Source organism: Molothrus ater, chromosome 4 (assembly GCF_012460135.2).
Source record: "Molothrus ater isolate BHLD 08-10-18 breed brown headed cowbird chromosome 4, BPBGC_Mater_1.1, whole genome shotgun sequence".
NCBI classification, from domain to species: Eukaryota; Metazoa; Chordata; class Aves; order Passeriformes; family Icteridae; genus Molothrus; species Molothrus ater.
The window spans coordinates 40,555,870-40,582,125 of record NC_050481.2 but is presented as its reverse complement, the minus strand read 5'-3'; the positions used below and the strand labels follow the sequence as shown (position 1 = coordinate 40,582,125).

Sequence of the window (26,256 nt, the reverse complement as noted above, 5' to 3'; positions counted from 1 at the left end):
TATTTAAATAGCCCCCCAAAGTTGTAGCATAGGAGGCTGCTGCAGGGTCCGACAAGCTGGGGGGCACACAGAGAATTTCCTCTTTTTTCAGCAGGAAACCTCTTGAGGAGGACCCCCCTTTTTGACACCCCTATGCCTCCTTCACCATTGGGAGGTGAGTGAGGTGACATCCCAGCACCTCTTGCCTCTCCTTCTGAGATGGGCAATGGTCCCTGACAGCCCCCATCACCTCATGACAAGTGGGGATGGGAGCTGGGATGTTGTCTGTCCATCTGTCAGGGGATGCCCAGCACAGTCTGGGGTAAGTCCAGTGCGTGGGTTGGCTCCCTCTGTCCTCCTGTCCTCCAGTTTTGGAGGGCAGGAAAACACCCCTGTCATGGGGTGGAACTTTTCTCCCCACAAAGCCGTGGGACCATGGCAGGATTTAAGGAGCAATATCATCTGTTTGGGAGAGTGATTGATGGGGCAATGTGCCTGGTGAACATTTCTGCAATGCATATCCCTGCAAAGTATTTTAATGTGAAAATCCACTACAAAGAGGAAGGTGAAAAGAGAAAAGTGTCTTTCCCCTCTATGAAGAGAATTGAGCTATTTTAAACAATAAATACATTTTTAATTAATAAATCAAAGGATGTGTTCATACATGTGGAGAAGCAAAGCTCCTAATACCTGATTATTATCGCGAAGAAACATATTCATTCTGCTTTGTGAAGCCAATAGACAACATATGACTTTTCTTTATATTCTACCTCAGTTTCACTGGGAAAATTGCCATGAAAGCTTCCACTTCATTGAAACACTCTATTGAAGCAGAGCTAAGCAGGATCACTTTCAGGTGTGATCTGCTGAAGCAGCCTGCCTCCCATCCAGGCTTTCTCTGCCAAACTCCACTCCAGCCCTGAAATGTCAAGATGCTGTTATGTGTTTTTAAAGGACTTCTTTCCTCCCTAAATTTTGCTGTGTGGGCCAAGAGATGTGAGTAACCAAAACCACCTCACAATGCTGTTAAGCAAATTCCTGGTTCCCTTTCTTGTCTCCTATTAAATAAAGTGAATTGTGTCCAGCAGCTGAGCTGGCAGAGCCATGGGCTGAAGTAGTGCACCAAATAAAAGCAGTGACAAGTAATATGAACAGGCACTATAGTCCTCAATAGTGTTCTGCAATGTCATGTGTTTGGTTTGGCTCAGGGGACAGGCTCTTCCCAGTTACCTGTCCTCCTGCAGCACCTGGCTGCAGCCAGACCATTGTGATTGGGAAGGCATAACAATTTCTTAGTAGAATAATGTCTGTCACAGGTTATTGCTTTATCTCTTGGCTCTTTCTGACCGAATTTGCTAAGGGCTGGATAAAACAACACCTTTGTGAAGACACTTGACTTTCCTGAAAGTACAAGAGGCTTTGAATTGCAACAGAAAAGTTTCATTTTGCAGTTTAGAGAAGCTACTCTTTAGAGATCTGGTCTGAGCAAATAGATTTTTCCATCTGGAACGGTTTTCTGTAATTATTACCAATAAAAACAAAGCCATACTCCCACCATCTCACTTCTTAGCAATCAGAAGAACAGCACAGCTGGAATATGAGAGCTGAGAAGTACTCACTAGTGCAGGCACCCTGTTAAGCCTCTCATAGGTGGGTGTCCCTGCTGGCCCAGCCCAACCAAAACCAAAGGAAATATCCCATGGGTGGATTTGCTCCAAAACATAGGCACTCAGGAAGATGTGGGTAATATTATTAAAGTAAGAATTATATGACTCTTGCAATTGATTTATTTTCTTGATACTGTCCTGTAACATAAATTAGCTTTCCCACTTTAATGTATCAGAAAAATAAACAGGTCAGCTGTAAGGGAGTAGGTAAGCTTGAGTCCCAGCTCCATGAGAAAATTCACCTTTTCTAATTCTACTTATGAATAGTCCCAATGCCTGTGACAGTGATTTTAAGAACAAAAACTATGTCAGCTCAACGTAAAGACAGGGTAAAACCCACAAGAAAAGGACCAGAAAGGGAAGATGTAATGTTATTAAACTTTTCAAAAATACTATTAAACTTACAAAACAAAACAATCAAAACAAAAACAAACAAAAATCCACAATAAAATGGCTGGCATATTGCATATTTATTTACCTTCTGGAACTTAAGGGATTCCCAGTCTGAAATTTTTTTCTCACAGAAATGAACTCCAGGCCAGAAAAAGAGACTCATTTGTGAAGAAAAGGCAGGATGCTAATGGAAGCAACTAATTCCAGTAGCCAGATCCCTAAAGAAGGTTGTTAAAAGAATAAGTTGCAAACTTTGGCAGTTCTGCAGAAGAAAGGCAGTGGATATGTGATGCTTCTGGGTTAAATTCTCTGATTTTAAAGCTGCCATATCTCACTGAAACAGCAAAGTCACAAGAGGTTAAAGTCTCTTTGTGGGGGCAAAGAGTCACTGCTGAAAGTTAAGTTTAGAAAACTAAAGCTGCCCATTCCCATTACCTTTCAGCATTAAAAAAAGGAATCACAACAGAAGATTTAACTTCTGGTATAACTTCTGATTTTGTGGTGCTAGGAGCTGTGTAGGGAAAGGCCTTTGTCAATGTACAGAATGCATCAAGATCTTGAATGTGCTCCACTGAGATCAGGTGAAGGTGGTACTAGAAAATGGCAAGAGCGAGCTGCAAATTCTGCCCAATGGCTTGGCTAGTGTGTCTCAGGGAAGCTCACTGTTTCCTTTGACCAAAACCAACTCATGTAATTCATAGCAATGACACTTAGTGTTCACTGAATGAGACATTAAAGTATTAAAATGATGGTATTTTTTCTACACAACATTTACTGATACATAAACTACAGTATTTTTCACAGCTGGCTCATTCTGCAAACAAATTAAAAGCTCATACTAGAAAAAATAGCAATGTCTGAGTATTGCAAAAGCCAGCCCAAGTCACTCTACTCTTTGCTTGGAGGGAGGTGTTGGAGTAGCATTCCTGCACTGAACCATTCGCAAGCATTTCTATTCAGGCAGGACTTTTTGAAGGGTACCAAAGAGGTTCTAGCCCCTAGAAGTTTGTGGCTTTGGGGGCTGTTTGCAGCAGAGTTGGTGTCTTTGCATTTAATAGACCTTGTGGAGTTTTTTTGTTCTGTGAATGTGTACAGGTGCTTTTTTGGGATCCCCTGTGAACTACTGGCACCTCAAAGGAGGATGTCCTACTGTTTAATTACCTACTGCATGAAGATCCACTTCCTTCTGTTTGCTTTAAATGGGCCACCTGCTAGTTTCACTTGATGCTCTCTAGTTCTTATATTAGAAAAGCAAGCAAATAATCCACCCCTACTCCTCTCTACTCATTATTCTCTCTGGTCTGACTGTTTTCTGTTGTTTATCACTTCTCCATCATGTATAATCTTGGTCACTTAAATCCTTGTATTACTCTAACATCAGGATGGCTCCGTGTTTTTCTTTATGTTTGTTGCTTTTCTCTGGATCTTTGCTGTTCCTGTTACACATGGGCCAGAGCAATGGAAGCATGTTGCAGCCCTCCCCATTCTGTTCTTTGCATTTCATCCTGCCATCTTCCACCAGCTTTGGGACAGCTTCTGAGTGCTGAACCAATTCTTCCATGAGTTATTGCAACTGTTAGATCTTATTTCTGAGTGGGAACAAGTTGATTAGAAATTTCTCATTTTCAATCAGTTTACTCCTCTCTAATCCAACCTGGCCATAGTAACTATCTCTAGCCTGGTCAGAGGGCACTAATACCCTACCTTTATCCTAGTTAGACCTTCAGTCTGTGAAAATTTGCTTTTAGTTATTGGAGTTTTCTGATTTTGCTGTTATTTTGTCATGGAGTTCATAGCCCCTCGCCCTATAGCCACAGCCTGGTCTGACCCTCCTACATAAGCTGTGGTCTGTCACTACCATGTCTTGCTGAATATTTCCTTTCCCTGCACATCTATTCAGTCAACATGCCAATCTGAGCCAGGTGTCCCATAACCCTCATTCTCATTCCACTGTGGCTTCATGGAAAATCAGTCTCTTCTGGAAGTGTCTGGGAGTATCAGCCATGTGAGTAGGACCTTTCTTGCTTCTCTTGTGCCCCTGCTCTGGGAACCTGTGTCCCTCCACATTAATGTGGATCTCTCCTTACTGCTGGGAATGTTTCTAGAGAAGTTTAGAAGGAGATGCTTGATTTTACTGTTCTACCTGGCATGTTATGTCTTACTTCCCAAACCTCTTCCTTGACCTTTCCTACTTCACTGGTGCACATGTGGACCACAGCCACCTTCTAGGCCGCAGTGGTTTTTTGGGAGGTGGTAGATTGCTGACATGGTCTCTGCCAACCTAATTTGTTTTGTGATTATGTTCTCAGTGCAAGGAAAGCCTTTTCACAACAGGAGGTCTCGTCACCCACAAGGGTGGACTCCCTGTCTCATTGCTAGCTCGGTGTCCTCTGCATGTCCAGGGATGCTGCCACAAAGGATCCTCAGCGCCCACAGCACCTGGAGAACAGCTCCCCCTCCATTTGCTGTACAGCTGGAGAGCATGCAGCTCTTTGACCACTCCCCTGTGCCACTCCTTGCACAACACTGGGGTCCCAGCACTTCTCCCAGCCCGTGCATCGTGTGCAGCACAGGGAGCTGCACCGCTTGGCTACCTGAGTGCCTTGGATGTTTGTGCATACAGCACACACATAGATGGATATGTGTGCGAGGGAGATATATACACCTCTCTGTCTCCATATACAGCCCTTTGAAATGACTACATCTTATATCTCCACCAGCCTCCAAGTGCTCTTTTCCTTTCTCATTTATGGCTAGAGCTAGGAATGGCACATTGCAACCTCAGTGGATTTTATTTACTGTAGTTTGAATCGGGATTATCAAAACCCTGTAGAAAGCTTTGGTCTCTACATTGACTCCATAACTAACGGAGTTTGTAAAATCCGTTGAAATCCAAGAGCTCTCTCTTGAAGTAAGCCAGCTGCTTGAGCCTCGCTGGGTTCAAAGGATCTGATCTGTAATTGTCCTTGTTGTGGAACTACGACATTGTACTTTTCCAAAGGCAATGACAGCTCTCGCATGCGCGTGTACCAGACCGAAACCAAGACTCCCACCTCAGCAGAGGGGCTAGAGACGTAAGGAGCGATTCAGTCCGTGCTGGTGGAGCTGAGCGGCAGGGATTCCTCTCTGGTCTCCGGGAAAACCTGCTTTGAGCGCTGGGTTTGTGCGTCCCAGAGCAGCGCTCCCTCGCTCCTCGCTCCGGCTCTCGGTGCAGCCCTGCGGGCCCAGCGCGTGTTGCGGGAGCCGGTGCCGGGCGGGGGTCGGTGGCGGAGTCCCGGGCTGTGCCGCGCTGTGCCGTGCCCTGGCGCTGTGCTGTGCCGTGCCGTGCCCCGGCGCTGTGCTGTGCCGTGCCGTGCCCCGGCGCTGTGCTGTGCCGTGCCGTGCCCCGGCGCTGTGCTGTGCTGTGCCGTGCCGTGCTGTGCCGTGCCCCGGCGCTGTGCCGTGCCGTGCCGTGCCGTGCCCCGGCGCTGTGCCGTGCCGTGCCCCGGCGCGGCGGTGACGGGCTCAGCGCTTCCGCGCCTGCCGCCGCAGCCCTGCCCCCGCCGCCTGCGCGGCCGGCCCGGCCCGGCGGAGAGGCGGGGGGATTTCCAAGCGCCGGCGGCCTCGCCGCTTCCTCTCCTTGTTTTGCTTTCGATCTGGCCCTCTCTCCGCCCGGGCGGAGGCACTGAACTTTTAGTTTTGCTCCCGCGATTATTCAGCGGCTGTTTTCATTTCCATTTCGTGTCCCCTGGCAACGGAGGTAACCTTGAGGAATTATATAAGGGCCGCGAAAACGGGCCGGCAAGGTAATTTTGAATTATTTTCTATTTTTTTTTTCCTATTTATTCTTTTCTTCGCGTTTAATTTTCATTTTATTTTTCCGCATTGCTGCTTCTTCCGTGTGCGGGGCAGCGGGGGCTCCCGGGCAGATGCGCATCGGTTTTAAAAACAAAAGGTCGGGCTGCAGCGACCGGGGCCGAGCCCGATTCCGCCGCTACGTTTGAGAAAGGGGGGGGAAGGGAAGAGGCGGCCGCGGCAGAGATGGAGCGGCCGGGGGGTACCGCCGCCTCCCGGGTGGGGAGGCAGCTCGGGCGCACAGACAAAGGCGGGGGCGCTGGGCCGGGAGGGCCGCGGCGCGGGCCGGGTCAGGCCGGGCCGGGGGGCCCCGCACTTGTTGCGGGGCCGGGGGCGCGGTGGCTCCGATGAGGGAAGGGAAGGGAAGGGAAGGGCAGGGGAGCGGCGGCGGCGCGGGCGGAGGGGCCGCGGGCGGGGGTCGGTGCGGGGGGGGGGTGGGGGGGGCGCTGCCCCCGCGGGCCGGGGGCGGGAAGGGGCGGGGCCCGGCCCGCCTCGCCGAGCGCCCGTTACACAAGCGCGGGGCGGGGCCCCTCCCCGGCCCTCAGCGCCGCCGCCCGCCGGGCCCGGGAGGCAGCCGGGCCCAGGACCGGGATCCCCCCCCTCGTGAGGGCACGGCCGTGGCAGTGCGGAGGGGCAGACACGGCGGGGCGGGTTCCGCGGGAGCAGCGGAAGGAGGAAGTGGCGCGGGCGCTCGGCTCCCTGCGGAAAGGGCCTCCCGTGCGGGCACGGCGGCGCGGCCGCCTCGGCAGGCGCTGTCCTGCCCCACGCTAGCGAGCAGAGCCCAGCGCTGCCGTCTAACCCCAGAGGGAAGTTAGCAACAAGGATTTCCTTTGTGCGCAGTACGCAGGGTCAAATGTCCAGCGTCTTGCCATGGCTGGGATCGAATTTGCAAGTACCTGAAGGGTTGGATCCCTCGGCCCAGATTCCCAGAGGTACTTAGGTCTTTGACTCTCGTTTTGATTAGTGTGAGCGCCTAAGCAGCGGAGTCTGTGTCTTAACCTTAATTCTTTAGACACAGAGCTCAGATAAAGGAATTCCGGGGTGCAGAACTTTCCTTCCGGTGAGTGTACGGTTGTAATTTATAGCCCACCTTACCGTGCTCAGGTCTTGCAGACAGCATTCTCTTGAAGGTATGAGCAGTTGTAAAAGAAAACCTCAGTTTCTGGGGATGAAATACAACGTGTTTAAGTTTACAGTTATTTTATTTAAGTCTTAACAATCTTTGCAGAATGCCTGTGTTAGTACCATAAAAAGGGAGTGGAGCAGCAACATTTAAATTCACCCTAACACAGAGACAGTCCCACAAAAGCAGCAGAACTGATCTCTGAGCAGATGGTCTCAGTCTGAATCGCGGTCTTTTTTTGCTGCCAGCCCCTTCAGATGCATCAGTGTCCTTCTTTGGCCCTGTTGGTAACGTGCTGCCGGGGAATTACTTCATGTGCCCCTTTATTTTTGCTGGTAAGCCATGATGAAAGGTGTGAGAGCTCCACCTTCTTAGGCACAGTACATTTCATGTGCCACACTGCAGCTCTTCAGTGAGGTACAGGCATGGCAAGGTGTCAGCCTGTGAGCCCTGTGTTACCTCCCTGAGGCTGGGGGTCCCAGCAGGTTGGCAGAGGCAGGCAGAGCAGTCAGTCACTATTATTGTTTGGCACATGTATTAGCACTGCTACCCAGTTACTTGCTGATGACAGAAGTGACAGATTTTAGGAGCTGTCAAGTCAGTCTCTAGAGAAGAGCTGCTCATCACAGACCATGCTGTGTGGAAATGGGTAGCCAAGAGGTATGAGAAGTAACATGCAGGCTATTAGGAAGGAGGGGTTAAAGGCCCCTTTCTCCATTGAGGAAAGGTCTTAAATGTGTGGGACCAAGTGGAGTTAGGGGCAATTTTAATACAGAGTTGAAAAAATTATGAAGAAAAAACTCTACTAAGATTCAAGAGAAAATAAAAATCTTTATTTGAATAAATAGAGTCTACATTAGAAGAATAGGCTTTATGTAAATAAATTTGCAGCCAGGTTATGTATGCCTTCAATGAAAACGTGCTTATATATACAGTATATATAATAATATATGTTCAAAAACCAAACAGTGGGAAAAAGCTGATGGATAAGGATTGTAAGGTTTGTCATTATACTCTCTCTTGAAGTGATGCATCACCTTCATGGTGTTAAAACATCTTCATGGTAGAATACTTGGAGTATCAAAAACTTTGTGGATGCATGGAGACTGAGTAGGACTGAGTAGCTTGCACACGCATAATGTGGGAAACTTTTTGTTAAGGAGGAAATAACTGTTTGGGGAAGTAACACAGGGTCCCATGTCCTGATGTCCTAGGCCTGTGCAGGAAGAGCAGAGAGATTAGGGTTATGTGACTGCCCAACCTAGATGTTGGCAATAACTGTCACATATGAAGGGAGCGTAGAGAAATTCCAAGAGTAGAAAATATGATTGTCAATGAGGGGCCGCAGTTGCCACTGTGTAGATTATGTCATGGTCCAACATGAAATTTGCCCAGGTGCCAAAAAACCCTACTTTCTGGGTGTAGCTTGTACAGATACACTGGGGGAAACAACTCTGGACAAGGTACTGGCCAGCAAGAATTAAATTCAGAATTTTGCATTCAAAATCCCAGCAAGTTCTGACATGACCCTGTTCATAATGTCCTTAAAATCAATGTTGTTTCAGGAGCTGCAAAGGCAAGGATTGTTGTAGCAGTGTTTACTCTTCCAAAGTAGTTCTTCATATAACGAGGAAAGAAGTTAATCAAATGGTGAGAGGCAGCCAGAAGTGTAAAATTGTTGCAAGTGGCATGTAATTCTTCAAAGACACTAATAGTAAAGGCTCAAAGCAATTGTGTGTCAGCTGTCAAAAATACCAAAAAAGCTGAGCAGGCTGACAAGCAAAGTAAAGCAGCTCAGTACAAGTAAAAAGACCTCTTTCAAACGTTAAGATTTTGTCTTCAAATGGGAAAGGTGGAAAAGAACATAACAAATGCCAAACACAGTTAGATAAGCCAAAGAGTCATGCAGCTAAAGGCATGAGAACAATTAGAATGTACTCTTTGCAGCTCATCAAACCCAGGAAGCTTGCTGATAAGTTATCCATGTGTAGAAGGAGTGCCCAAGGAAGATAAAGTCAGTGTAAGAGTGAAACAAATTCTCTGAGCCTTGCTTCACCAAGAAAGAGTTTAAAGAGATTCTTTTGCAAGTGGCTTTCTCTTTTTTTAAAGGAGTGAACATGTCCGGGAGCTCTCCAAAGTCAAGTGTCGGTGAGAGAGGGTATGAGAACAAACCATTGGGAAGGATGAAGCAGAAGGCAGGAGGTGATACTTGTTGCAGAGTTTTGAAACAACCGAAATGGAAAGTTGCTGAAATGTTGCCTCTTGTGTATAACTCCTTGTGTAGGCCTGCTTTGATGCTCCAGAAATAGAATGTAACAAATGAGCTGTCCCTTTTCCAGGGTTTCTCTGGAGACTCAGAACTCGAGGATGGGCATTTTTGTTTGGTTGGTTGATTGCCAAGGGTTAGTGAATGGGACTAGTGAACATGGGTATAAATGTGAAACAATGACAAAGACTAGGCCTGGCTTATGTTGCCAGGGAGTTGAGTGTCATGACTCTTCTGGCGTTCTCTGAAGGTGTTGCTGAGCTGTTGTCTGGTTGATGCAGTCCTTACTAAAGCAGGGCCAGCTTCAAGGTGGGATCAGTTTGCTTTGGGCTGTGTAGTCACGGCCAGTTTGCTCATTGAAAAGAGTTTGTACTCCTCACCCCAAGTCTGCCCGGGGCCTGTGCGATTCAAGGGATGGAGGAAGGGATAGGTGGGAATGTGACAAGTTTTCCAGTTCTATTAACTCATTTGGAGCATGAAAATCCCAAAGGCTGAACCACAAAGTCTGCAGAAGAATCTTATTTTGAAAGTGTGGGTGTAAGTTTGCAGATGAAGTTCAGTACAGACCAATTTCAGTGTAATACATATGGAAGGGATTGCAATCCTAATTTTCTATACACAAAAATGAAGCATGAACTGACTTTCTACTCAGGAAAAAAATCATACACCTTGTATAATCCAATGAAAAGATAAGCTCTGTGCCAAGATGTGGTTAGTAAAGGACAGGACAGGTTAGGAATTATTAGGAAGGAGTTAAAAAAAGAAATAAAAAGCACCATCGTGGCACTACAAATCCATGTTACTCCCCTCTCCTGATTCAGGAAGTAGTGAAATTTGCTGAGCTACAGAGGAGGATGTCAAAGATGATGAAGGGTAGCGATGAGCTTTTGTGAAAGAGCAAGTAGCTTGGAAAAGAAGTGACTGAAGGGACCGTGGGGATATTCTTTAAAATCATTAGTGTCATGAAGAAAGTGAAGAGGCAAGATAAATGAGACCCAAATAAAACAATTGGGAGGCAACTTCAAAAAAAACAGATGCTCGTCCTGCAATATGTAAATTGTGGTGCTCACAGCCACTGCGTGTTTGTCAGGGGTTTACTCGGGTTCATGAGTGATTAGTCAGTCTTTTGGAGAGAAACTTGCTGTGCAACTTAGCAGTCAGGACAGTTCAGTATCAAATTTTGGGCACTGACTACTGAGAATTACTGCAGATGCTGATCAAGAATCATTGCTGAAAACTGCTAGTAGAAATTTCCACTGAGAAGCATAAGCTACCATCCATTTGCAGATAGCAGAGAGAAGCAAGGCCGTTTATTGCCCTTTGTTATGTGAAACTTGTGGCATAAGATTTTACCAAACTTCCAGGGGAAAAAATAGCCTATAATGATCATGTTTAATGTGGGCTTGCTACCCCAGCCCTTGCTAACCTGACGCCAGTTACAGTCAGGTAAAGGCAAACCTTACAATCCGTATCCTGTATGCATTCAACACTGCATTGGAGTGGTAGCCCTGCAAAATTCCTCTGACATTTGCAGGATTAGAACCTCAGTTTGCATTTTGTGCATCGTATGTTAAAAGTCATGGTCCGTTTCTTGGTAAAGATACAACACTAATCAGGTGTTATTCCTGCTTATCTCTGTGTCTCATTTGTAAAGATTGTTCTTTTGAAACCTGATTCTTCAAAGGCCTGCAATGATTGTGATATTGAGGACATAAACCATGATACAGTGTTTACAGAAGTTTTATTGTAGCTAGTGCTGCTACAAACTGTGATTAGTGCAAAACATTTTCGGTTTGTCCTTTGAGATCTCAAGTGCAAAACAAAAGAATAAGTAAGCTTAAAAGATTCTGGATACAGTGAATGAGAGGAACAGATTTGTTAAGGTGCATATTCCTCATGTATGAATAGCATTATGCAAAATATTATTCCGTTTAATTAAATAAGTTCCTCTTGGGGTTTTTTGGTTTTGTTTTGGTTTCATTTTTTTCAGAAGTTTTATTGGAATGTATGAAGGTTCTTCTTTGTATTGACTATGTGTAAACTCTTGTGTTAAGATGAAAATAGCCACTAAAAAAACCTGAAATCAACAATTAACAGTTAGTGGAATGGAATCCATGAGACCAGTTTAGAGTTTAATATCAATCTACATGTATGTAAATATATATATACAGATGTACATATCTACATATCTACATATATATAAAATTAAGATAGTTTGTATATAGCAAAAATAATACATTGTACAGCACATACTTCTTATTAATAAACTGTGAAAAGATTTTAAAATTTGCTCTTACAGTTAGTGCTGGATATGTTTGCAATTTCTTGGAAGCTCATGTAAAATTTCTGGTTTTTTGAATGACCCAGAGAAGAAAGAAAGAAGTGGTAAGCAGTACAGTAATGTTTGATTTCTCAATTTGTAATATATTGCAAGCCCAGCTTTCTGTATGCCGGAAATCTTCTGATCCCTTTGTTTGCTTTGGAGCAGATTGCATTAAATCAAGTGCAGCAGTCTTTAGGACAAAGGAAACATTTTATCTTGTTGCACCTTGGACACACATCCAGGAGCAAATCTGCCTGCATGTGGAATATTGTTTCACCCCAGGTGCAGAATTTAAATTTTAACTCTGGAGTTGTTTTAGCATTCAATTGTTGCTATATAGGTTGCTATCTTTCAAGATAAGCTTGGAAGTAATAATTTTCATATTCCTGTCTATTAAAGAGGAGGGCATATTTCTGTTTGATGGTTTTTCAGCTAACGTTGACAGGCTTGGTTTGTAGCTCCCAGCATATTTCTGGTGTTAGGAATGGCATTAAGGTGTGTCAAAACTGGTTAAATTTGTCCTTTGTTCTGAACTGCACGTGATAGTGGATGTTGTCCAACCATTTCCCTTTTGCTGTAAAATTATTTTAAGTGCTTTTAAAAGACTTAGATACTTAAGATTAATGCAGCACAAAAGAAGGAAGGGCTGTTTACGCATTTGGTTTTGAAAAGTGTGACCTGTGGTTAAGTTCTGCTTTCTCATACATATGGAGGGATATATGTGACTTGAAGGGCCTGATAAGTGCACAGAAGACAAAGCCTGGACTGTGATATTTCTGTTGATATTGCATGTTGCTTGACAGCATTCCAGGCAAGCCTCTTACAGCTTTATCTAAGCAAGACACTGCCTTTGTTGGTTAATAAATTAAGGTAGCAATAAATTCAGCTCTTTATGTGCATTTTGTGCGTATATGTATAACACATTTTGTGCATGGCATGGGCTTTTGTGCATTTGGTGTACTGGCTGTCTTTTAAGGTGTTTTGTTGACTCCTGTATTCAGGACTTTATATGCAACTGAGACATTAATCAAGTGGAAAATAGTCAAGTATTGAATTTAATTGGATGAGGCATATAAATCTGTAAAATGAAAACTAAACAGCTCTACCCCAAAAGACTTTCTAAAATTGTGACAGCATCTTCAAAAGTTTATTCAAGGTAAAAATAATTCTGCAATAAGAAAACAGGGAGGATAGGAGAGCAATGTTTTTAAATTACTGAGAGTTTGCCTGCAGCATCTGAAATCCCAACAGTGTTACATGAAAAAGATGAAAGCAAAACTTGAGGATAAAATTGAAACCAAATATAAACAAAAGTGAAACCGACTCCGTTGGTTTTCATTTCCCAGTTGGCAAAAATGAAATAAGCACAGAGCAAAGAAGCATGAGAGCTTGAAAAATTAATTCAGTTTTACCATTTATTTAATCTGTCATCTAAATTAGACTGCTGCCTGGCAGCACTGCCTTAGCAAACTACACAATAGAGGGTAGGGGCTGCACTCCTGGTTTATTTAGGTACCACTTCTCACAGCCAGAGGTCTGGGCAAAGGTCCTGCAATATGGGAAGTGGTGTCTTCTTCAGTAACAGAAGTGCTGTTTTGAAATCTGTGGCAAACATGTACACGGAGTACAGTGGAAGTGATGACATCCAGGACGATGAAAGGGAGTCAGTAACTCAGCTGGCCAGAGCAGTCGAGCTTTAGTCTTGTTGAGATTTGAGTTGCTAATAAAATTTGGTATAAAATACATGGTTGGCTTTTTTTTTTTTTTTTTTTTTAATTTCACCTTTGAGGTCATCCACATAGACTGGGGCCAGATGTACGGTAACCAAAAGATGTAATCCAGTATCAGTTTTGCTGATGGTATGAAATGACTGTGAATGGTTTCACTCAATTTCCACAGATCAGTCAACAGCTAGAATGTACTTTGTGATGTTGAGAACTACCTGGTGAATTAGTCGAAAGATGGGCAAACAGTGGATGGCTGTGTAATCTCAAATACATTAATCTGAGATTTCATTTCTCCTTCTCCTATTTAGATTTGAGATTTCATTTCTCCTTCTCCTATTAGAGATGCATGCTCCTGGGCTGCATTGAAAAAAAGCTTGGGTGTTGACGAGAAGCTTTGACAATCTCTGCTCTGCTAATGCTGTGCTGGGGTGAAATGAAAAACTTTATTTCCAGAGGTCCAATTCTCACACATTTGAACACATTGCATTTAAGCATATAAAACCAAAAATTTTTGGATGCCAGAGCAATTCTGAGATTTGAGATTGATGAGAGAATACGAAGAAGTCTAACTTTGTTTAGTTTAATAATATTAATGCAGCTTAGATGAGAAATGAAGATGAGTTGAGTTGCCTCACTCTAGCTCAGTAGTATTTTAGGAAACTTCCAAGATAGAAATAGCTGCTGCAGATCACAAAGTGAGGCTAATTGCTGTTGGTCTGTGGTCAGCACAAAACCTTTAAATTAAAAGCATATTTTGTAACCAATGCTATTAACTATTCATATCCTGTGTGTCCTGTGGCATAGGAAAGAGTAGCACTTCTAGAAAAAGGAGCATTAGATCATATTATTTCAACAAGCGTAAGTACAAGCATTTAATACTTAGTACACTTTAAGTGCACTTCTTTCAGTTGTGTGTACAAGAGAAAGATATTTCTTTCTCAATTTCTCCAGTATCCAGCAGAATCTCTGTAATAACTAATTCAATTTATTTTTTGTGCTCAACACATCTGTGTCTTTCATGGTGCTATTTTTGTAACTGTAAATAAGTTCATGTGACAGACATGTTTCCAGCTCACAGTGGGTGATTCAGAGGATCCCAACCTCCAAGTATGCGCCTGCCATGATCTGTCTGTAAAGAAAGTGTCTAAGTAATCATTAGAGTATTTTTTACAAATCTGAAATAGTGTATACTTTTCTTGAATACCTTTTCTTAGAAGTATAGGAGAAATTGCTGAAAGGGCTGCTTTTGCTTCTCTCAGTGAAGTTAGGCAGAGGTAGTTTATGCCTTTTGCTGCTGGATCTGGGTGCTGTGCTAACAATTACAACTTTGGATAGCAAAGGTATAGTTGTGGGTTAGCTATTAACTTCAGTGGTAGAAACTGCCCTTGCCCAGACAATAAAATGAAAGCTTTAAGCAAATATTAAATCACACTTCAGTGTAGTGTGCAAATAGTTCTTGCTGTGTGTTGCAGAACAGTATGTTATACAAACAAAGGTAGCTGTGGGAAACAAGCCCAGTCCAGGAAAGGTGGATTATATCAGGTGCAGGTCATGGCCAGTGAATGTGAAAACTCTTCCTTGAACACATTTCTCAGTGTTTGCTGTTGGGAATAATTTCTCTCTGCATCCATGAGGGCCTCTAAAATATCATTGACTTCTTGCAATCCTGTCTGAGCCTCACAAGCCATCAGTGTGGGAAAAATGAGATTAAGCACTTTTGTTTTACAATGGCTCTTTTCTAATGTATAGCACCCTATAAAGCACTCACCCTGTACTTAGGCAAAGGAATGTTAGGCAGAACACTGAGATAAAGACTGCCCAAGCTTTAAAAGGTACTCTCACAGTTTAAATTCTGATCCTGCAGGTATGTGCATGCATAAATTTCCCACTGCTTTCAGAGGGATCCAAGTAGTAAAAGTGCGTAAGAGTTTTAGGGATGTCTCCTGTAAACCTAGTCATGGAGCTCATGAGAATGCCGGGGTCTAACAGAACCATGCCATCGAGTTGCATCAGTGAAGTGATTGTTTATAATTGTTTGAGCTTTAATAGACTTCTAGTTTTCACCTTGGTGGAAAATTCTTTATGAATCAGGTGTCAAGTGCTGAGTTTTCCTGGCAGCTTTAAAGAACACACAGAGTTTGGCTTCCATGGATTCCAAATGACAGCTAAGCAGCAGCAGCAATTACCTGTGGGTATTCAGGAGTAGATTCACATGTGAGTGTTTAATTCCAGAATAAAATTGATTATTTTGAGGATAACTACTCTCCAATGCAAAGAATTAATTACTCCCTGACAACCATGACAACAAATCCCTTGTTGTAAACAAGCCCCTCCCAAACTTGTCCGAGTGAAGTACAGGAAAGTCACCACCTCTCTTTTAGGCAGCGCTTGAGAGAAAAATATTTAGAAATCCCAGATACTGAGGACAAATCATGGTCAGTCGTCAGATGTAACACAAAGCTTAAGAAAAAACTAATCAGATATTGGACTGATTATAAATAATCGATTTATGGCTGCTTTTGAGACTCCTGGAGGAGCTGGCAAGATGTGTTGTCATCCTGATGCCAGCAGATTCTGGCATCTCCTATCTTCACTCCCTGAACACCTGAGAAAAAATATGAAAGAAACCTCCAGGAAACAAAGTATTCTTGTAAAGCTGAAACTAAAGCAATCGTTTTGTATTGTCACCAGACTAGCAGACATCCATGCTTGTGCAGATGAGCATTGTGGCAAGGATACTATGGAGATGATCTTTAGCAATCTGTTAAAAGCCTGGCCCAAATTCCCAGCTGATGTAGGTTGCTGCAATGCCAGAGAAGTGGATGTGCTCAGCCACAGACATTGTGTTCTTCAAGTGTTGTGATAGAAAGAGCCATCACAAGGGAAATTTCATTGTGGGTACTGGGAGGCTGAAGCCTTGCTTCATCATGGCTAAGTCCAGAAGCAAAAAAAGAGCAACCTTCTGGGTTTATTGTATTAAAATAAGATGGATTTTCTTCGGTGAACTTCTAGTCTGCAAATCCAAGGGCTAACTTTAATGAAGCCTGAGATCACTGCAAAATAACAACTCATGTCTTTGCTGCTGAGGGAGAATAAGCTCTGCATGGAAACCAAAGGAAAGAGTGTGTTTTGATGTGTAACGTTTGAATCCCAGCCAGGGCATGTTAACACCCTTTGGGTGGAACAGAAATGCTATAGGGCTGATGAAACACACTCCATATACAGTGTGAGTTCTCACAGTACATTTTCCTGGGCGTGTTTAACGTACAGTCTCTAATGCTGATATCAGTACATGTTTAAGTTACTTTTGCCTTTGTTTTCTTTGGTTTTTGTTTTGCTTTCAGGGAAAGATGGGTTGGTTGTTTTTTGCCCTCTGTTGCTTGAGGATAAAAGGGCTTTTCTTCATTGTACTTTGTGTATCGTTCTTGGGTACAGCAGCAGGAGAGGAGTGCATGCTGAATGCTTCCTTCCTCCATCTGCCTTGCAATGAGGTAGGCACAACCTGGACACTGCATTGCAGGGCCTTGGAAGGTTGGGTAGCTGTTGCTAGCATGAATCTGTCATGGAGAGCTCGATTTCCCAGGTTTTCACCCCACAAAGCTTTCCCCTTAGCAGCTATAGTCCTGTTGTAGCCCTGTCATGTTTTCTTTGGGAACCTAGGGAAGCAGGTGAAGTATTGCCTGGTGGTTGCTTGTACAGGTTCTTCTTAATGGCCAGGCCATGCCTTACACCATTCTGCCCAGGCCCTGTGCTCTCCCATCCTGCCTGCCCTCCAATTCTTGGCTTTCTGGCCTTTCTTGATGAAGTTGCGTCCTTCCTGCAGGCACCAGAGTAAATAAGGTACCACCTTTCCTGGCTGCAGTGAACTCTTGGTGAAGGGCAGCAAGGACACAGTCTTTTCTGCTGCCACTAAAACATTAGGAAAAGCAGGAAAGATATTGCCGTGGCTACAATATGGATCAAGGTGTTACAGCCAACACAGGAACTGGGTCTGTGGAGCAGACTGGGCATGATGAATACTCTAATGGAGCTTACAGCAAGAGGTGCTTAGTGAGAAACAAATCTGCCAGTGTTGTCTCCCCCATCCCTCCCTGTTCATCAGGGCATCACTGACAGAATAATGGTGAAGAAAAAAGAGGCACCATTACATGCAGTTAAAAGACCAGAGAGTGTAGGTTTTGCTTTCTATCTAGCTATGAGTCCAGAAAGTCTATTACTGGCTTTTATGGGTTTTCTTGCTTCATTTCTAAGTGAGGATTTCACTTTGAACCTGTAAGCCTTGTACCTCTAAGAATGGCAATACCCACTTTTCCTCATTTACTTCTCTTTAATGAAGTGTTTTGCCGTTGGTTCCAAAAACAGATGTAGGATAATTTGGGATTGTCAGAAAGAAGGCATGTTCTGCAGCACCTGTGGTAAGATCCTTCTCCACCTCATGGCGGATAGGAAAGGTACCAGGCAGAGGTCTTGTCTCCCCACACACTGCAGGCAGGGGGAATTCAGGTGTCCACAGTCAAAGCAACTGAGTAAAGTGCACTTCTGTTTTCCTTTCAGTATCAATCTCACATTTCTGAAGTATTTCTGGCTAGATGAGTCTAACAGTTTTTTTTACCTGAGAGAAGGCTCTATCCCTCTGATGAGTTTGACTTCTAAGCAGGGCTTTTCTCAGAGTACAGATGGTGAAATGTTTGAAAGTGGTATTCACAGCAGAATAGCTGAAAAAGGTGGTCATATTGCAAAATCCTATATGAAAGCAGAGTTCAGTCTGTGACCAAAGAGCAGAATTTTGCTCCAAGTACTGTTCTTTAAAAAAAGATCATGTTTCTGTGTATGCTGGAACAGTCTTGGCAGAGACACAAATACAGAACCCATTTCTCTGAATCCTAAATTTAGCATATGGTCTCATTTCAGCATATCTCTTTGGTCACACGGGATGATTGATGCTTTTCTTAACTGCATCAGCCTTAGTAAACAAAGGGAATAGTTTAAAAGTTTATCAGCAAAGCACAAGTAAAGATAACTTCTCAAAAAATAGTATTACCCATTCTGTATTTGCAGAGAAAAGATAAATTGATACCCTGCAATGTTCTGCACATATCCTCTGAGGAACAGATGTTTTTCCACAGCTTTGAGCAGAGGCTGTGACCTGCTTCACAAATGTGCCTCCAAGATCTTGTCCCACCATAACTTTTCACAGCCGTTAATAATATTTCCATATACTGACAAATCTTTTAACTGGGTACTTTGTGATAGGGAAAGAAGAGCTGCTTTTCCAGAGGTTTTTTGGTTTTGGGTTTTTTTTTGGTTCCATAGGAATATACTTTTAAGAAAGTACCCACAGATAGAGAGTAGTTTGTGGTTTTAGGATAACCTTTGTGCCTTTTTAGTTATCCAGATGCTGCCAGAGTGAAACTGAAGGAAAGAGAACATCGTGTACTGCTCAGATGTAATGCCTGCCATGCCATTGCTTTCACTTTCTGTCTACAGCTGCTGTAATTCTAGTGAAGAGCTCTTCATTCTCAAAGGTTACACTTTCTGTATGGCAGGAGTGTTATCTCTGTGAAGGAAAAAACAAGTCAGACTTACTAGAATGTTCTTGCGGTGAGTAGGGAGGGACTACAAGCTCTTTATCAATCATTATGGAGTGAAAATATGTGTATATGCATATTGCAACCAGTTTGTACCTTGCTGGGGAGTAGCCTTCACTGTGTTCTTGAAGTTTCTCATTGCAAAAAATAGGCTGAACTGACCACAGGACTAGCATGAATAGTGCAGTGATTAAAGCTTCAAAGAACATCAAAATAATCCCTCCATAAACTGTGGTGGCAGCCAATCCATGGGCCATGCTTCTTGTGTGGGAATGGCTCTTCACAGGTTCCCAGTGGGCTCCCCCTCTATGCAAATCCCAGTGAGCTGGGGCTGATGTCTTGCCCACTTGCCACTGGTTTGGGAATAATTTTATTGATGTCTTCATGTCCATCGATATATTTAAGCTCCCACCTCTGAAACAATGCCCCTGACTGTGGTCCCCTCTAATATTAAGTGGTTAAAATAGAGCAAGAAAAAGGAAATTAATTTCTGCAGCTACCAGTCTTAATACATTTGTAGGAGGCACGATTAAAAATACTGATTTTTGAAGACTGGCTGTCATTACTAAGAATGCCTTACTAAGAATTGTAGAGTGATATCCTAGCAGGTAGTCTTACTTACAGTGCTTAAATGAGCTCCCTTTTTCAGATGGGGTGAAAAAAAGCTTTCTGAGGTCCCATCTGCAGTTAACTGTGTTTCTTGGTGATTAGTCTTCCTTTCCTACACCATGAGAAACCAGAAGAAAAAACAAACAGGAATTATTTTCAACATAATGCCAGAAAGACTTCAAGTTTGGGTCTCTGGGAATATTAATAATTTTCCTGTGAAGCCTGCTAAATTCCTGGACTTCTTCAGAAGGCTGACAATGTGAAGAGTAGCATTAGCATGCAGCAAAACTGGGATGGGAATGAAGGGTGATGGAGTACAAGGTGCTTCTTTGCCACTGGAGGAACTGGTGCTGCACCTCCCCTCTGCTCCTTCCTTCCTCCCAGGCGGCTCTGCTCCTCTCCCTGCCTCCATCCATGGTCTCTGCAGTGTGGAGGAGGATGGTGCCAAGTGACCCAAGGCAGGCATTAAGCCATTTCTCTCCTGGTAACCAGAGGGTGAAGGTTCAGGCAGCCAAAAGTAACCAGGCTTCTGGAGAGGTTTGCTTAGGCCAGCAGATGGGTACCCACAGCTCAGGAGATCATGGCAACAGTGAAGCCAGTGGGACCTGGATGCCTTGGCAGCTCTGAAAATATTGTTAGGCATGCACTTGCCCCACGTACAAAAAATTCCAACAGCTGTATGTAGCTTCTTCTAAGTGAGAATGTGCTCTTCTAAGGGGAAGTGCAACATTGAGGCTGACCAGGAGTGGGAGATAGGTGGGTAAGTGCTTCTAGTTTTACAGCCAGCTCCAGATTATAAATGTTGATGTTTTGTTGTCCTTAAAAGGATTGACTGTTTCTACTTTTTTTCTTTCAGCTGGGTAAACACTGGAGAGAGGCTGGCAAGAAACTTGGCATACCTGCTGTTTTGTAGGGCTTACCTTAGTTTCTGACTTTGTAGGTTTGTTTAATAACTGATATATTCTGATGGATGGTGAAGCTGGTGTGGTGTTAGGCAATGGCCCCTGAAACTTCACCTGTATTTGCTACCTATTTTGGATCATTTCAAATATCTTTACAAACTGGAATGATTCTTAAAGTCAGGTGATTTAATCTGTACTCACTGATGGATGGACTCCAGATCCTCCCACCTGGAGTCAGTGAAATAAGGCTTCAAGTGCACCCAGTAATCCCATTTATGGACAGACAGGAGCTACTTTTAAGGCACTGCAGATGCTGATGTTTCTTTCTGTACAAATAAATCATGCATTTGACAGCTCTGGATGGAGATTAGGCACCTTCATTTCCCACGGCAATTACTTGGTAGAGTTGACTTGGTATTTTCATCAAAAGAGTCTTGTTAACTTACAACTGACAAAAACCCTGCTACATTTTGGCACCATTGTGGTCATTGCTGTCCTGAGGCAGATAGGTCTGGGAATGCCTTCTGAAGCCATCCACCTTTATTTTCATCAGCATGTGCTCTAAAAGGAGCATGGGGTAGGGATTGTGTTTTGATGAGCAGAAGCACAGCTGTGCTTGCTCCTTTGTGAAGGACATAACTCCAGAAGATTCTTGCTGTTCCCTCCAGCTGGACATTATTGTAGGATTATTTTTACCTGGGTTTGAATTTACTTTCAGATGAACAGGTCTTGGGAGCCTCTCTTCTCACAAGCCAAACTTCCCTCCTGATTACCTTGGATTAATTTGTCTTGGTGTGGGTGATGGATGGGAAGGTGTGTGTTGACAGCTGCAGTTACTAATCCCAGAGGAATCCCAGGGTGGCAAAAAGGAGATGAGGACCTCTCAGCAGCATCTACAGGGGAGCAGCTGGGGAAGCCCCCAGGGATGTGGGAGGGAAAAGACAGGTTGGCTCAACTCTGCTGTTTTGGGCAAGACTGGCTTCCTTGTGGTAGCGATTGTTGGCAGCTTACTCGTTTCCTGAGATGTATTGCTTTTGTACAAAGGCAGCTTCTGTTTCTTCCATGTTGTCTGTCCCAAGTGGGATTCATTGCTGCTTTCAAGATTACTTTTTTGCCTTCTAAGTTGCTCATTCAGATGGGCTTGAAATTTGTCTTAGGGGCTCATTACCCAGAAGATAAGTCCGACTGCTAAATGGGAACATTCATACTGAGTGTTGAACCTTATGCACAGTGTTTCCAGGAATTGTCTCAAAGTGCATGCATACTCAAAGATACCTTAGAAAGAAATGCATCTGTTGTAGATAATTGTTTTTTCCTTCTTAGACAAATAAAAATTTGCTCATGTTTTTAGTACATTGCCATTTGCATTTTTCAGCTTTGACTCAAACCATAGTAGGGGAAGATGGTAGAGATCTCCTGTGCACATTCTGCAACCTGGATGAGGATTGTTGGTTCCAAGGGGAGGGGGGTGCAGTGGCTGTTTGCCACCAACCTGGGGGCTAAGTTGAACCCACATCACCCTTGTCCAGAAAACAGCTTCCCTCTTACACAGAGAGGGGATATGCACAAGGGCTTGTCTGCTCTTGGATTCCTGGGGCTGGCTGTTTTTTCATATCTGAAGTGAACATGAAAGGGAGCTGAGCAGTTGCAGCCGTTTTCTGAGCTATTTTAGAAATCTGTAGTTTACTGCAAGAGGCTGCAGCTGAAGCATGAGTGACCAGCTCCACAGAGTAGTAAACAAAATACTAATATGTTTGCTGAGAGATTAGTGTGAGCATGGCTGCTGGTAAATTCTCTGAACACATCAAAGAACCTTATTGTTGCATTCAGATTTTAATTCCTTATTAGTTTCAAGGAAATACATGTCCTCAGAGCAATGAGAGGAAACTTTGAACGTTTTTCTTCCTCTTGTGCTGGGTGTGGGCTTGGTACTGCCTAATTGTTAGTCTGTCCCATGCCTGTACTCCCATAGGAAGCGAGAACAAACCCATTTACATTTGTGCCATTCCTGCGTGCTTTCAAATTTTTCTTTCTCTTTTTTATTTTTAAGATCAAAGGTGACAAGAACAGTGGAGCAGAGAAGTTACAAATGATGCAGAGAACACAGATGTGAAGACCAAAAGAGAGAGAAAGGAGCTGAGCCCAGTGCAGAAGGGGCAAGGAGAAGCAGCAGCCTAAATGCAAGTACTTGAATGTGGAAATGATGGGTTCCAGGGTGTTTAACAGGCATTTAATGTGGTGCTTTAATCTGCACCTAGTGCCAGTTGGTTAATGTTTTTTAAAATTTTCTGCCTCAGGTTCAAGACTTTGGACTCTTAAGTCAATAATTTACAGCTCTAAACAGGGAAGTGGCATTAAGGTGATGTGTGCATATGTGTGAGAGAGAGAGAGACAGAAGAAGAAGTCAGTTTGAGTCTTAACTGGATAATAAAAGGTGGCATAGTGTAGTTGAGGGGTGTGTGAAGAACTCACTTCATAGCTGAACAGCATTGAAATGTAAAATAACAGCTAAAAAATCAGTGAGTGGATTGATCAAAGAAAGCTGGAGGTTGGGGGTCAAACTACTCAGCTAGAATCAAAGTGGTCAGTTAAATTGCTGTGATGTAAAATGTACTTTTATTAATTCTAGTCTAGTTCATGGGACTGAAACTGCCATTTGAAAGCCCTTTCATTAGCAGAAGCATCATTTTAGCTAATACAATGATGCCTCCTGCATGTGTTATTTTTTCATTACATATGTTTTCCTTGGCAAAATAAGGTCTGCAAATGCAGGTATGTGGACTGAAAAGAGGTGTCTCCAAGAGTGTAAGTGTTTTTCTTTGTGACTTCTGGTATCCCACCTGTATCAGCAGACAAACTTTTGCTGATATTCTCTGCCATCTTCAAATGAAGGTTTTCCTAAGACAAGTGTACCAGAAGAATATTTTCTGCCATCAAGGAGACTTCATCTCAGTTGCTTTTAGGGGAGGCTCACACACAGAGCTAAAATAATGTTTATATTTACCATGTTCAGTGCCTGCAAAGCTGTAATAAGTGTACTGTGCAGAGGTGGGGGAGCTGCCTGGGAGTGCTGCCTGGCAAACAAGTAACCTTGTCCCTTGTTCCCTGCAGCTCCTTCCCAGGTGGGTGACAATGCCAGTCGAAAGGATGCGGATGCGGCCCTGGCTGGAAGAACAAATCAACTCCAACAGAATACCGGGGCTGAAATGGCTAAATAAGGTAAGGGGGGGTGCATGCATGTGCTGAAAGGGAACTTGATAGCAGTGGCTGAGGTCTGCATAGGTAAATCAGCTCATTCCTGGTTTTCAAAGGGGTGACAGGGAGGAAGGGCAAAGCTGAATGCTTCCTGCTGAACCTGTTCCTCCGGTCTCGCCTGCCAGACCTGAAGCGTCCTGCTTTTGCCTGGTGGATTTGTGGCTCATTTAAAAGCATTTTCCAACTCTTTGTTGTTGAAGTGAGTGTTTCTGGAGACTCTGCTTGGACTTTATTTTTAACCTAGGAACACATTGTTCAGCAAATAGCATCAGAGGGATGTGTTCAAAATACCCTTCTGTGTTAGGTTCTGAGTTGAAGCAACAATCAGCTGTTTCAGACTTGTGTGACTTCTCTGACACTTCTCAACTTGAGAGAAAATAGAGTGACTTTTCCCCTGTCCTACTCAAACCTAATATCCCTGGTCCTGAGCTCTTACTAAGTGCTCAAGACATTTTGAGAGTGCAATCGAGAGCTCAAAAATGTCAGCGCCCAATTTGAATTTATTTTGATTGGTTGAGTAAAATCTAGGAGTGTATTTGAGACTTTGAATAGTAATGAATTGTGGAAATGTGGCATGCTTTCTGCCCAGTGCAGGAGAGTAATTCACCACACTGAAAAGCATGAAGCTGTTTTTGCTACAGAGGCAACTTTATTATCAGAATGGGTGGAAATGCAAAAAATCAGGGGCAGAAACATAGGAACTGCCTGTCTGGTTAAGTCACTAAGACAAATAGTCTGGTATCCTCCCTTTAGCAGTAGTAATTGTGGTACTCAGGTGCTCATTTTTAAAGTTGAATAATGACAATTGAAATTACTACCTTTTCTTTCATCTTTCAAAGCTAGAAATGCTCAGGACTATGAAATTATCAGGAGCGCTTTAAATTTCATCTACGAACCTTGTTTCTCAGTAACTTCCTGCATCAGTGAGTCTCATGCTGTGGCTGGGTAAATAAATATTGCTTTATCCATTCCCTAGTTAGCTACACTGTGAATTTGAGTAGGTCCTTGTTCTTGCATAATGGGGTCACAGCTGAAGAGGAGCCCGGTTTTTATTGTTGTCTTTGTCATTTGAGTCCCATGTTTGGGTCCTTCTCCTTGAATATCTCTATTTTGGTGTAAAGTTTCCTACTGACAGGCCATGTCTACTGTCCTTTGCTGGGTGTTCCTGCCTAATCCTGAAATAATTTCTCTGCCTTGAGGTTTATTAAACTCCGATTCCCCACTTCTACCCTCTGATTTGGCATCAGCCTGGATTGTCTTTACTATGCTCAACAAGAAAATTGCACTCCTGAGCATTTCTGTTTAAAAATGTTTGCACATTCATTCCAGCAATGGATCATTAAACCAAAAATATTTCTATTTTTGCTTTAAATCCTGACCATAAACAAAGCCATGCATGGAATCAATGAAGTGTCACGTGTATCACAGCCTGTTCTATACCCACAGAATCAACTTCATAGGCTGTAGTATTTTAATCAGAGTTTGGTAAAGGATAGTTCACAGTTTAGATAAGAAGGTGTGTCAGGTTATCAAGAAACTGAAACTCATGTGTGTGCACAGCTTTTAAGGAAATAAGGTTTAAATATGAAAGAAATTATTACCATTCTGGGTTGTCATTGGCTGTCTGTTTTTGGGGATTTTTTCTGAACTGAAGAAAGAATTAAACCTCTCTCAGTTAGAAATGACAAATCAGGTACAGGTGACACATAATTCTTTCCCCTACTGTCAGTTCATTATTATACCTCCAGAACAAACCCCTCCTTATAGGGCTTAAAGCATAAATACTTATGGACCTCTTTGGTGAAATTGTTGTCCTTCTGAGTGGCATGAAGGAGGAAGGGAATTTCTTTACCTTCCCAGAGAGACAAAACTGGGAGCTGTGAATGAAACAACATCATTCAGCAGAGGGGATGTGAGGAGGGGGAGTGAGAGAGGTCAGTGTTCCTCTGAACACTGGAAACAGAAACACCCTGAGCTGTCACAGAGTATGTAACACAGTAAAATGTGTATTATAAAATTATAATATACATAGCTTCTATGATTTTGTAATTTGTGTTATAATTTCATATAATTATTGTGCTTCAAGACATCTGGGATTGGGAAGAACTTTCTGTAATGAGCAGAAGCACTGTAATGACCACTTAGACTGCTGTTGAGTGTCCTTGCAGCTTCTTTTGAAGCAGTGAGTACAGTTGATGATGACAGGATGCTATGTCTGGAGTCATGTTCAGTCTGCTAGGTTTTGAATTATCATATGGTCTATTTTAATCTGATCTATTCTTAAAGTTCTTGTTGATAGAAACTGTTTTCTGTCGAAGTGATGATTTTTTTTTTCCCATGCTTATTATAGTCTATGAAGAGTAAAGGCAGGGAAGCTTATTCTAGATCTGATGAATACAGTGTGTTGTGGACCCCAAACAGTGGCTTTGAGGCTTTCTTTTGACTGCTTTGAGTTGGGGAAAGAAGCATCTGTGATGATGATTTACTTATATGTAGAGGGAAGAGTAAAGAGGCAAAAGACATGTGACAGAAGTGATGTAACTACATTAAGAGGAATATTGAGTGTGAGGTCTTGAGGGGACTGAGGAAC

The 26,256-nt window shown here is 43.3% G+C and overlaps 1 protein-coding gene across 2 annotated transcripts in view; it reads left to right on the top strand.

Annotated features, from left to right (window-relative positions):
* Positions 1 to 5,568: 5,568 nt before the first annotated feature.
* Positions 5,569 to 26,256, top strand: part of IRF2 (interferon regulatory factor 2) — a 39,380-nt gene continuing 18,692 nt past the window's right edge. Inside the window, exons 1-3 of one of the 2 annotated variants that reach the window (XM_036382201.1) lie at positions 5,569 to 5,824; positions 22,462 to 22,591; positions 23,523 to 23,630. In XM_036382201.1, coding sequence (XP_036238094.1) covers positions 23,544 to 23,630 — 87 coding nt within the window. In that variant the 5' untranslated portion in view covers positions 5,569 to 5,824; positions 22,462 to 22,591; positions 23,523 to 23,543. Of the gene's footprint in view, positions 5,825 to 6,587; positions 6,806 to 22,461; positions 22,592 to 23,522; positions 23,631 to 26,256 lie in introns of those variants that run through there. The other variant, XM_036382202.2, reaches the window with a different exon arrangement.